A 12,535-nucleotide genomic window follows, 5' to 3' on the forward strand; every position below is an offset into this window, starting at 1 on the left:
CAAGCAGACTGATATTCTGGATTGTTTTGCTGTGGTAATTGATGGTGTGTGATGGTTTGTGTAGCCCTGCTGCTCAGATGCACAAGGAGGGGCTTTGGAGGAGAAAAATGCTGGAGCTGGGAGTGGGGAGGAATCAGGAATTGAAAAGGAGGAGGGAGTGATGAGGTGTATCAACCAGGTAATTCAGTTAATAGAATATCAAACCATGATATGATATTCTTCTGCTTATGGCAAAGAATAACTGATAAAGCAGTGAAGACTTTGCTAATTATATCACACCTTTTGTTAATTAAAGAGGTGTGAACTGCTTGCTGAGTAAAATAGATCAGAGGGAAATTCAAAGTTTGTGATTTGAGGTTATCACAAGCTTTGTAAGTTAAGCACTTTAATGTTTTGTTGGGTTTTTTCCCCAATATGTGTTTTTTTTAGTGTTTGGCAAGTACAGAATAAACTGCAAACCAGACACAAACCTGTTTCCGTGTCTGTATTTAAAACAACCACAAATATTTATTTGGCTTACTCCAAAACTTTTCCATATTTTTTCTCTTTGTCTGTACAAATGATCTGTCGAATGGCCCAAGCAGACCAATGCCTATTAATACTTGGATTACAACACAGTAAATGCTAATTTATTTTTTTTTTTCCAAGAGTACAAAACATTATTTCCGTGTATTCAGTTCCTGATGTTTTTCTGAAGCCTTGCAGTTAATGGTGTCAATGCAGAGCTTGCTCTGTGCTGCTCTGCTCTTGAGGACTTGTGGGAATTTTGCAAGGGTGGAGTAGAGTAGTTTGTGTCCTACTTCAGGCTTTTCTTTGTGCACACAACTGCAATTTTTGCCTTTTGGAAGCCACTGCAGGATCTCCCATTCTCTCTTTGGAGCTTTGGTATATTTTCACCATGAAAATAAAAACAAATTTGAAAAGGTTGGGATAATTTAGCTTGAGAGAGCCCTCTGGAAATCACCTCCTCCAGCCCCCCTTTTTAAAGCAGGGCCAACTTCAAACATATCATGCTTTGTTCTTGCTCCTGCTAAAATTAGTTTGAGGAGGAGTATGTTAATGTGGCAGGCTATGGGTTGTTTGGAGCTGCTGCTTTCATTTCTGGTTCACTCTTCAGCTGAACTTTTTCACTACATTATCATTTCTAATAATGCTTTAAACTTAGGAGGACTTTCTTTTCTAGAACTCTGTTCAAAAAAAAATCCTTATATCATTTCACCACAGGGAAAATAAATACCAATCATTTTCTAGCAGTTTTGACTTCTTTATTACATCAACTCTAAACTTCAAATTTTCTTATTTGCCCCTTTTCCTTAGCATTGATTTGTTTGCCTAAGAGGTACTTTTCTTAAATTCTTTTATCCTGGGTTGCTTTTGGCAACTGAATCGCAGGTAGTTTAGAATAAGAAATGAGAATATTTGTTCAGAAGTGGGTAATTGTTGGGGTTTTTTTTGATAAGCAAAGTATATAATCCTTTTTAGATCTGCACATTCCCACTTATTGCATGCAGTCTGATTTGGGTACAGTTAAACATTTGATTAATATCCATTTAATGCTTTTGTAGACGTTTCCCATGCTTTATAAACATTTCCTTAACTTGAATATTCAGATATTTATCCAAACATAATTGCTATGGGCTTTCCTGCAGAGAGGCTTGAAGGAGTGTACAGGAACAACATTGATGATGTAGTGAGGTAAGGCTTTCTTTTTATTTTCCTTAACTTATAAAACTTTAAATAATCTTTTCTGTACTCATTTATGTCCTGCTGAGGAAACCCTGTGTGTTCTGACTTGTAGAAATGCTGAGTTTTTTTGCATTTTATAGATGTTGCCTTAATAGCTATCCTGAAAAATGTTGGAAACAACAAAAAATGGGCAGCCTGGTGCTCTGGGTTGATCTTAAATGCATATAATCTGCTTTTTTTAATGGGAAAATTTGATTGCAGTAACTTGTGTTGCAGTAAAAAATGGTTATTTACTTATAGAAAGACATCAATCCAATGGCTTTATTCAGTGTCAAGAGTTTCCTCAGGCGACTGATGGTATTTCAGGATAAGTTTGCTTTTATCCTTTCTTCAGTTGATAAATGAAGTGCTTGATTAGTAAATTCTGATTTCAAATAGAAAATGTAGCAAACACTTGTTTCAAACAGCAAATTTGAAACATAAGCATAAAAGTAAATGACTTTTAATAAAGGCTTTTACATTGGTTGTGTTGAATAATTATGGACAAGGAGAAAGATGACCTAAAATCTGTTGCTGCTGGTAGAAAAGCCCCTATAGATTGTCATTTTTAACTTCAGATAAAATCATTACTCTGAACTGCTGGCCACAACTGAGAAATAGGTGGTGAGTGTTGTAGGAACACTGATACAATTCATTTAGTTCAGACCCTGCCTGGAGACTGTGAGAAGCTGTGTTAAAACCAAACACTTGGTAGAAGCCGCCAAAAGTTTGTGGTTTTAGGGTTCAAAGTTGTGATTTTTGTTTTTGAAAAGTGGTGCTTTGAGAGAGATCATTTGAAGGGAGATCATTTGAGAGGGATCTTTGAGAGTGATCGTTTGAAGAGAGATCATTTAAGAGATTTTTGAGAAGAATCATTTGAAGGGAGATCATTTGAGGGGGATCTTTGAGAGAGATCATTTGAGAGGGATCACTGGAAGGGAGATTATTTGAGAGAGATCATTTGAAGGGAGATCATTTGAGAGTGATCATTTGAGAGATCTTTGAGAAGATTCATTTGAAGGGAGATCATTTGAGAGGGATCTTTGAGAGAGATCATTTGAAGGGAAACAATTTGAAGAGAGATCTCTGAGAGGGATCATTTGAAGAGAGATTGAGAGAGATCATTTGAGAGGGATTGAAGGGAAATAATTTGAGAGAGATCTTTGAGATGGATCATTTGAAGACAGATCATTTAAGAGAGATCTTTGAGAGGGATCATTTGAAGGGAAATCATTTGAGAGGGATCATTGGAAGAGAGATTTGAGAGAGTTCATTTGAAGGCATTATTTGAGAGGGATCATTTGGAAAGAGATTATTTGAGAGTGATCATTTGAAGGGAAATCATTTGAAGAGAGATTGAGAGAGATCATTTGAGAGGGATTGTTTGAAGGGAAATCATTTGAGAGGGATCTTTGAGAGAGATCATTTGAGAGGGATCATTTGAAGGGAGATTGAGAGGGATCATTTGAAGAGAGGTTATTTAAGAGGGATTTTTGAGAGAGATTATTGGAAGGGAGATTATTTGAGAGATCTTTGAGAGGGATCATTTGAAGGGAAATCATTTGAGACGATCTTTGAGAGAGATCATTTGAGAGGGATCATTGGAGGAGAGATTTGAGAGAGATCATTTGAAGACATTATTTGAGAGGGATCATTTGAAAAGAGATTATTTGAGAGTGATCTTTGAGAGAGATCATTTGAAGGGAAATCATTTGAAGAGAGATCTCTGAAAGGGATCATTTGAAGAGAGATTGAGAGAGATCATTTGAGAGGGATTGTTTGAAGGGAAATCATTTGAAGAGGGATCATTTGAAGAGAGATTATTTTAGAGGGGTCTTTGAGAGACATCATTTGAAGGGAAATCATTTGAAGAGAGATCTTTGAGAGGGATCATTTGAAGGGAGATCATTTGAGAGAGATCATTTGAAGAGAGATCATTTAAGAGATCTTTGAGAAGAATCATTTGAAGGGAGATTATTTGAGGGGGATCTTTGAGAGAGATAATTTGAGAGGGGTCATTGGAAGGGAGATTATTTGAGAAATTTGAAGAGATTATTTGAGAGGGATCTTTGAGAGAGATCATTTGAGAGGGATCATTGGAAGGGAGATTATTTGAGAAATTTGAAGAGATTTGAGAGGGATCTTTGAGAGAGATCATTTGAAGGGAAATAATTTGAAGAGAGATCTCTGAGAGGGATCATTTGAAGAGGGATCATTTGAAGAGAGATTGAGAGAGATCATTTGAGAGGGATTGAAGGGAAATAATTTGAGAGAGATCTTTGAGATGGATCATTTGAAGACAGATCATTTAAGAGAGATCTTTGAGAGGGATCATTTGAAGAGAGATTATTTAAGAGGGATTTTTGAGAGGGATTATTTGAAGGGAGATTATTTGAGAGATCTTTGAGAGGGATCATTTGAAGGGAAATCATTTGAGAGGGATCATTTTAAGAGAGATCTTAGAGAGAGATCATTTGAAGACATTATTTGAGAGGGATCATTTGAAAAGAGATTATTTGAGAGTGATCTTTGAGGGTGATCATTTGAAGGGAAATCATTTGAAGAGATTGAGAGAGATCATTTGAGAGGGATTGTTTGAAGGGAAATCATTTGAGAGGGATCATCTGAAGACATTATTTGAGAGGGATCATTTGAAAAGAGATTATTTGAGAGAGATCATTTGAGAGACATCATTTGAAGGGAAATCATTTGAGAGAGATCTTTGAGATGGATCATTTAAGAGAGATCTTTGAGAGGGATCATTTGAAGAGAGATTATTTAAGAGGGATTTTTGAGAGAGATTATTTGAAGGGAGATTATTTGGGAGATCTTTGAGAGGGATCATTTGAAGACATTATTTGAGAGGGATCATATGAAAAGAGATTATTTGAGAGTGATCTTTGAGAGTGATCATTTGAAGGGAAATCATTTGAAGAGAGCTTGAGAGAGATCATTTGAGAGGGATTGTTTGAAGGGAAATAATTTGAGAGAGATCTTTGAGATGGATCATTTAAGAGAGATCTTTGAGAGGGATCATTTGAAGAAAGATTATTTGAGAGGGATCATTTGAGGGATCATCTGAAGAGAGATTGAGAGAGATCATTTGAGAGGGATTGTTTGAAGGGAAATCATTTGAGAGGGATCTTTGAGAGAGATCATTTGAGAGGGATCATTTGAAGGGAGATTGAGAGGGATCATTTGAAGAGAGGTTATTTAAGAGGGATTTTTGAGAGAGATTATTGGAAGGGAGATTATTTGAGAGATCTTTGAGAGGGATCATTTGAAGGGAAATCATTTGAGAGGGATCTTTGAGAGAGATCATTTGAGAGGGATCATTGGAGGAGAGATTTGAGAGAGATCATTTGAAGACATTATTTGAGAGGGATCATTTGAAAAGAGATTATTTGAGAGTGATCTTTGAGAGAGATCATTTGAAGGGAAATCATTTGAAGAGAGATCTCTGAAAGGGATCATTTGAAGAGAGATTGAGAGAGATCATTTGAGAGGGATTGTTTGAAGGGAAATCATTTGAAGAGAGATCTTTGAGAGGGATCATTGGAAGGGAGATCATTTGAGAGAGATCATTTGAAGAGACATCATTTAAGAGATTTTTGAGAAGAATCATTTGAAGGGAGATCATTTGAGGGGGATCTTTGAGAGAGATCATTTGAGAGGGGTCATTGGAAGGGAGATTATTTGAGAAATTTGAAGAGATTATTTGAGAGGGATCTTTGAGAGAGATAATTTGAAGGGAAACAATTTGAAGAGAGATCTCTGAGAGGGATCATTTGAAGAGGGATCATTTGAAGAGAGATTGAGAGAGATCATTTGAGAGGGATTGAAGGGAAATAATTTGAGAGAGATCTTTGAGATGGATCATTTGAAGAGAGATTATTTAAGAGGGATTTTTGAGAGGGATTATTTGAAGGGAGATTATTTGAGAGATCTTTGAGAGGGATCATTTGAAGGGAAATCATTTGAGAGGGATCATTTTGAGAGAGATCTTCGAGAGAGATCATTTGAAGACATTATTTGAGAGGGATCACTTGAAAAGAGATTATTTGAGAGTGATCTTTGAGAGAGATCATTTGAAGGGAAATCATTTGAAGAGAGATTGAGAGAGATCATTTGAGAGGGATTGTTTGAAGGGAAATCATTTGAGAGGGATCTTTGAGATGGATCATTTGAGAGGGATCATTTGAAGAGAGATTGAGAGGAATCATTTGAAGAGAGGTTATTTAAGAGGGATTTTTGAGAGAGATTATTTGAAGGGAAATCATTTGAAGAGGGATCTTTGAGATGGATCATTTGAAGAGAGATTATTTGAGAGGGATCATTTGAAGGGAAAGCATTTGAGAGGGATCTTTGAGAGAGATCATTTGAGAGGGATCATTGGAGGAGAGACTTGAGAGAGATCATTTGAAGACATTATTTGAGAGGGATCATTTGAAAAGAGATTATTTGAGAGTGATCTTTGAGAGAGATCATTTGAAGGGAAATCATTTGAAGAGAGATCTCTGAAAGGGATCATTTGAAGAGAGATTGAGAGAGATCATTTGAGAGGGATTGTTTGAAGGGAAATTATTTGAGAGGAATCTTTGAGATGGATCATTTGAGAGGGATCATTTGAAGGGAGATTATTTGAGAGGGATCATTTGAAGGGAGATTATTTGAGAGGGATCATTTGAAGTCCTGAGCTCAGTAGCTCTGTGAGATACTCAGCCTTTGGTGTGAGGATCATGCAGGAAGGTTTTCAGGGAAGATCTTGGCAAGGAGGTGCTTCTCCCAGCTGGGAGGTGCCATGGGGAGTGTCTCATGATGGTGCAGAGTGTTCCCACACAGCATCCTTGTGTCTGAGCTGGGTTTGATGGATGGAGCCCTCAGGCTGGATGGCTGCAGGCAGAGCGGTGTGGGCAGCAGCTCCTGGTCCCTGGGGACACCAGGGGACAGTTGGGCTCTCTGAGGGGCTGGTGCTGCTCAGCACCTCTGTGGGTGACACTGACAGAGGGATTGAGGCACCCTCAGCACGTCCAGCTGTGACACTGAGCTCTGGGTGTCAGTCACACCCTGATGGATCCAGAGGCACCTGCTCCAGCCTCATGGAGTCCAGCAGAGTGAAGTGCATCTCAGGGCATCTCCCAGCATCAATCCAGGGCATGAGCAGCTGGAGCAGCCCTGGGGGTGCTGGGGGTGGGAGCTGGGAGCCAGAACCCCCCCGTGCCCTGGGCTGAGCCCCAGCGTGGGCAGCAGGGCAGGGGGGGATTCTGCCACCTGGAATTCTGGTGCTTCCAGCATTAGAAGGATGTGGAACTCTTGGAGCAAGTCCAGAGGAGGCACCGAGTTCTGATGGGGCTGGAGCCATGGCAGGGCTGGCACTGGATGGGCTTTAAGGTCTCTTCCCACCCAAACTGTTGTGAGATTCCTTGATTCTACAGCTGCTGGCAGGCAGAGCTAGGGCTGCAGGAATTTCCATGGGGATTGCACCCAGCTTGGACAGAAGTGAGCTGAGCTCCTCCATCCCCACCCTGGGAGGGCTCCTCAGCTCACCTGGCAGTCAGAGCTGTGCAGGCAGTGCCTCCCTGCACAGCTGCACTCAGCTGGGCTCCAGGGGCTTGGTTTTGCATGTTCCACTGTCATGACGAAAATCACCATCCACAAATAGCACTGAGAGTGTCAGAGCCTGGAGCTGCGCTGAGCTGGCTGGGGGAGGTGCAGTGCCTGCATTCTCTGCTGCCCTGCTGAGCAGGGCATTATTCCTGTGGTAGATTAGATATTGGGAATGAGGAATTGTTCCCTGGCAGGGTGGGCAGGCCCTGGCACAGGGTGCCCAGAGCAGCTGTGGCTGCCCCTGGATCCCTGGCAGTGCCCAAGGCCAGGCTGGACAGGGCTTGGAGCAGCCTGGGACGGTGGAAGGTGTGAGGGGTGAAAGGAGATGAACTTTAAATCCCTTCCAACCTAAAACATTCTGTGATTTATCCAAAGTCAAGCCTTTGCCCCTGTCCCACAATTTTCAAAGGTGGAGTTCACCAGGGACTGGATAGTCCATCAGCTTCATGCAAAGGTGCCTCTGACTGCTGGGAAAGAAAGCTGCCTGGAAATGTGGAGTCTGTGGCTTGAGAGGGACCTTAAATCCCATCCAGTGCCACCCCTGCCATGGGCAGGGACACCTCCCACTGTCCCAGGGTGGCTCCAAGCCCCAAAGTCCTGCCAGGGATGCAGGGGCAGCCACAGCTGCTCTGGGCACCCTGTGCCAAGGCCTGCCCACCCTGCCAGGGAACAATTCCTTCCAATATCTAATCTAACATGGGAATAATATAAATAAATATTGATAGGCAGCAGTCTTTGAAGGCCCTCTTCCATTCACAGCTTTGAATTCAGTAGCTTCTGGATGAAGGAAAATACATTTTAGTGGTTGAGGAGGTAGACATGTATAAATTAGATTTTTGGAATGCCTATATAATTATTAAGCTGTCCATAAACACTGATCAAAAGGAGCAGTGATCACCTAAAAGCATCATCAACCAAATTAAGATAAGCAGAGATGTAAATTGATCTGCAGGCAACTGGATGCTCAAGTATTATTACATTTGTTACCTTTTTAAACAAGAAGAAAATGTGATCATGCAGCATTCTGTATGTTGCAGTCCTCATCTACTCCAGTAATTTATTTATTATTTTTTCCAAGTGCTTTTTATGCAGAAATGCAAGGTGCTCAAGCTCCTGAGCAGTTGGTATTGAGTCAGGATCCAGCTTTTTTTCTGAATAGCTGGTACCCTGACACATTCCAGCCTAATGCTGGCTGAGAAGTACAACCTGCACTGCTGCCTGTCTCCTGTGAGTGACACTTGGAGAGGTTTTGCCTGGAATTTTGTCCTTAAAAACATCCTACTCCACTGTGTGGGTACTCCTGGGAAAGCAGAGCCAGCTGTCCTCGCTGTGGTGTGTGTTAACAAACAGGAACATCTCCTGAAACAAATCCCTGTGTCCACCGTCTTCCCGAGGCTCTGCCAAGCTGCCAACAGGGGCACCAGTGGCACTCAGGGAATTCTTTTTCCTCCTTCACTTGGGAGTTTCCCATCTGTTCCCATTTTAGTGCAGGCCTTTAACCACAGAGCTGTTCTAGGTTCTCCTGGAATATTATGACTGATAACCAGAGCTTGTTTTTGCTTGAGCTTTCCAGGATTTTAGCAGCTAGTGTTTCTTTTCAATTTGAACAGCATGTTCTGTCATGGCTAATTAAATTCCTTCTGGCTGATGTGCAGATACACACTGTTGATGATGTTAAGTGTAAACATTTGCATGTTATTTCTTCTTGCACATTGCCAGGTGACACATCATATATAATCACAGCACTTGTGATGAATCATGCTTGCAGTTTGGCTTGTAGGGGAAGTTTGTGTTCCAGAGTGAGCATGGGAATGAAATGAGTGTGGAAAAGTGCAGTGGTCCTCCTTCCAAAACCCACAGGATCACTGGGGACAGACTTCAGTGGCAAATAATAAAAACCTGGGGTTGAAATGAGTTATTTTGGCTAGAACTGGAACACAAAGAGTTACTTTACCTGCTTTCCTTCCTTGTGGCAAAATATTTGGCACAGGTGATTAAATGGGAAGTGTTTCCAGATACCTGGTGTGATCAGTGCTTTCTGTTTGAAAATAACCAAGCCTTCCTCAGCTCCTCACAGTGACCTGCAGGTGTTTTAGGAATCAGGAAATCAGTCCATTTGCAGTAAATATTTCAGTTTCAGGTCAGACCTTGCTTCCCTTACTTGCATTAGTGGTGTTCCATTAATCCACGCTGTTGGATTATTTGGATGAGTGAGGTTTCCAACTCTGCCTCTTTGATTTTTGGGGCACTCTGGGACTGGGAATGCAGAACTGCTCATGCTGGGTGCTGCCTTAAGGATGCTGCAAATTAAGATCAATATTATTCAATGTATATTCACACATTCTTTTTTTTTTTTTTTTTTTCTCTTGAAGGTTTTTGGATTCAAAGCATAAAAACCATTACAAGATATACAATCTGTAAGTATGCTCTTAAAGATACATTCTCCAAAATAATGACTCCTAAAAATAGCTGAGCAGTGCAAGTGCCTTGTTGCTGTCCTGAAGCAGAGCTGGAGATGTTTTGCACATTTCTTAAAACAATTAAGGCTGATTGAGAGCCCTGGTACTTCATTTAGTGGAGCTGAGTGAGGTTAAATGAAATGCTGGTGTGTATTCATGTTACTTGAACGTTTTTAAATGACTTGGCATGCAGCCCATCTGCAGCTTGGGCCATGTGATTAAAAAGTGAAAAGTAATTCACAGCAGGCTTTCTGTCCATGTATTCATGTCCAATTGCCAAATGAAGCTTTTCCTGGTTTTTTTCTCTATTTTTTAAAAAAATCAAACTGCATTGGTACCAAGGTTCTGTTTGCTTCCTCCCTTTTCTTGTGTGTCCCTGTTTATTACTTTAAAAAAGCTCTTGGAGCAATTGTTGCTGATTTCTGACTTCTCTGAAAATTTAGTTCTGCAGAAAGCTGGTACTGTTACAGGAGTTTTCTGGTTTTGGCTTTATTTTTTGGGGGGTTTTTGTGCTGTTTCTTCATCTAATTTATTCATTAGCTTAGACTAATTTCATTTGTATAAATGATTTAGTGATGTCAAAGAGTTGTGGTTTTCCTACCCCTCATTTATTTTCCTAAAAACCCAAGTTGAAAATTGACTCTCAGATCTGTTACAACTTTAATATTTTTTTAAAATGAATATTTTTAAATATCTGCAGTAGTAGAAAAATTATTGTAGTACTGAATCTGTCAAGTCATTAAAGCAAATATTTAAAAATAAGGATTTAAATCTGCCTCTAGCTTAGCTAAAGGATTGTGCATCAATTTCCCTGATATTGGAGAGAAGTAACAGTAGAAATTGAGGAATCTTCCAGTGGTCATTGAAGTTGTTGTGGGGCAGAAGCCATGAACAGCTTTTTAAAGTTTGTTAGTGAGAAGAGCAGTGATGAGACAAATTAATTTGATGTTTCTGTTGCTGCTCTGTGTGTTTTCAGCTGTGGAAAAAACTTGTCCAGGTGTGCTAAAGGTTTTTGTTTTCAGTTTCCTTATATAAAAAATTGATTTTCTTGTTGTTAACTGCAAAACAATCACAAATGAATCTTGCTAGAATTACTTTATTCGTCCTCAGATGAAAAATTTCAGAGGATAAAATTGTCTGGGGATATATTAATGCTTGTGCAGGCCAAATTTATAAATATAAAATGCCATCAGGTGACTTGTGGCAATGTTTGCTCAGGAGATGAGAAGGAATTGCATCCATCAGGTGTTCCAGAGAATTCCATTTCTTCAGATGAAGCTGATCCTTTGTAAATAATGATCTATTGTCTGTGTTTCAAAGGAGGAGGTGGGAGTTCAGAGGAGTTACATGATTAGAGTCAGAATTATTTCAAAATCTGTCATGGGATTTGAGTTCCCTTAAGGTAGCTGTTCCCTGAAGTTGATAATAATGTGTGTATTGAGCAGTTTTATCTAAAAGGATTTAGAGATTTTTCTGAAACTATGTCAGTTATGCCCCATCCTCACATCTTGGCTTTTAACTCCCCAGCACTCTGAGTTTAATTTTCCTCCTTGTGTTGCTCCTCTCTTGTTTGCCTTTGCTATTTCTTCAGTATTCTCTTAAATCTGTTTTAAATCCCCTTTAAATCTGTTCTTGCACTTGCATCTCCTCACTTCCCATGCTGCCAGGTTGTCACCTGCCCTGTTGTCATCATCTCCTCCTTCTCCACTGGGTTTCCTTGGGCTGTCCTGCAGGCAGGTGCTTCAGGGAAGGAGCTGGGATGGAAATGGGGATTTTCTGTGCTTGCTGTGTCCCTGGGGCTGGGCTCTGGCTGATGGTGACTTTCACCTGGCAGCACTTGGCTTCTGGCTTGATTTAAACTCACTTTAATCATAAGGACAGCCAAACCCTTCCTTAACCCCAAAAATATCAAAAAAAAATTCAGATTTCACCTGGAGATCTGCTGCTATTTGAGTTATGATAGTGTTTAAAACCCCACCCCAAATGCACTTGAAGCATTAAGCCCCACCAGTATCCTCAGATTGTGTGCTAGTGGGATTTCTGCTGCAAATACCCACAAATTCAGTGCAACTGAGCCAGGATTGTGTTCAACCATTGCTTGTGTATCCTTGGTATCAACAAAACTATTTTTAATCCCTCATGGTATTCTACTCAATGATACTGTCTAAAAAAAAATTGAGGAATCTTCCAGTGGTCATTGAAGTTGTTGAAATCTTCCAAATTTAATGGGTTTTCTACCCATTTGTGGATTTTTTTAAAAATGTTTTTAAGACTTTCATCTCTTACTCCCCATTTGAGCTGGGTGTTTCTTTAGAAGGAAGCAGGAAAGTTTCCTGGATAAAATCTTTGTGGTACCTGCTTTGCTTCCTAGCAGCTTCCCAAATCCCTGTGCTGCAGGAAACTTTCCTGCATAAAATGCTTTGTGTGTTTGCAGCTTCCCAAACTCCTGTGCTGCAGGAATCTTTCCTGGATGAGATGCTTTGTGTGTTTGCAGCTTCCCACATCCCTGTGCTGCAGGAAACTTTCCTGCATAAAATGCTTTGTGTGTTTGCAGCTTCCCAAATCCCTGTGCTGCAGGAAACTTTCCTGCATAAAATGCTTTGTGTGTTTGCAGCTTCCCAAACTCCTGTGCTGCAGGAATCTTTCCTGGATGAGATGCTTTGTGTGTTTGCAGCTTCCCAAACTCCTGTGCTGCAGGAAACTTTCCTGCATAAAATGCTTTGTGTGTTTGCAGCTTCCCAAAT

The 12,535-nt window shown here is 40.4% G+C and overlaps 1 protein-coding gene across 1 annotated transcript in view; it reads left to right on the plus strand.

Annotated features, from left to right (window-relative positions):
- The window catches only part of PTEN (phosphatase and tensin homolog), a 54,987-nt gene that overhangs the window by 16,131 nt on the left and 26,321 nt on the right, over positions 1–12,535 (plus strand). Inside the window, exons 2-3 of the mRNA XM_063164095.1 lie at positions 1,611–1,695; positions 9,705–9,749. Coding sequence (XP_063020165.1) covers positions 1,611–1,695; positions 9,705–9,749 — 130 coding nt within the window. The remainder of the gene's footprint in view (positions 1–1,610; positions 1,696–9,704; positions 9,750–12,535) is intronic.

This window comes from Melospiza melodia, chromosome 9 (assembly GCF_035770615.1).
Source record: "Melospiza melodia melodia isolate bMelMel2 chromosome 9, bMelMel2.pri, whole genome shotgun sequence".
Lineage (NCBI taxonomy): Eukaryota > Metazoa > Chordata > Aves > Passeriformes > Passerellidae > Melospiza > Melospiza melodia.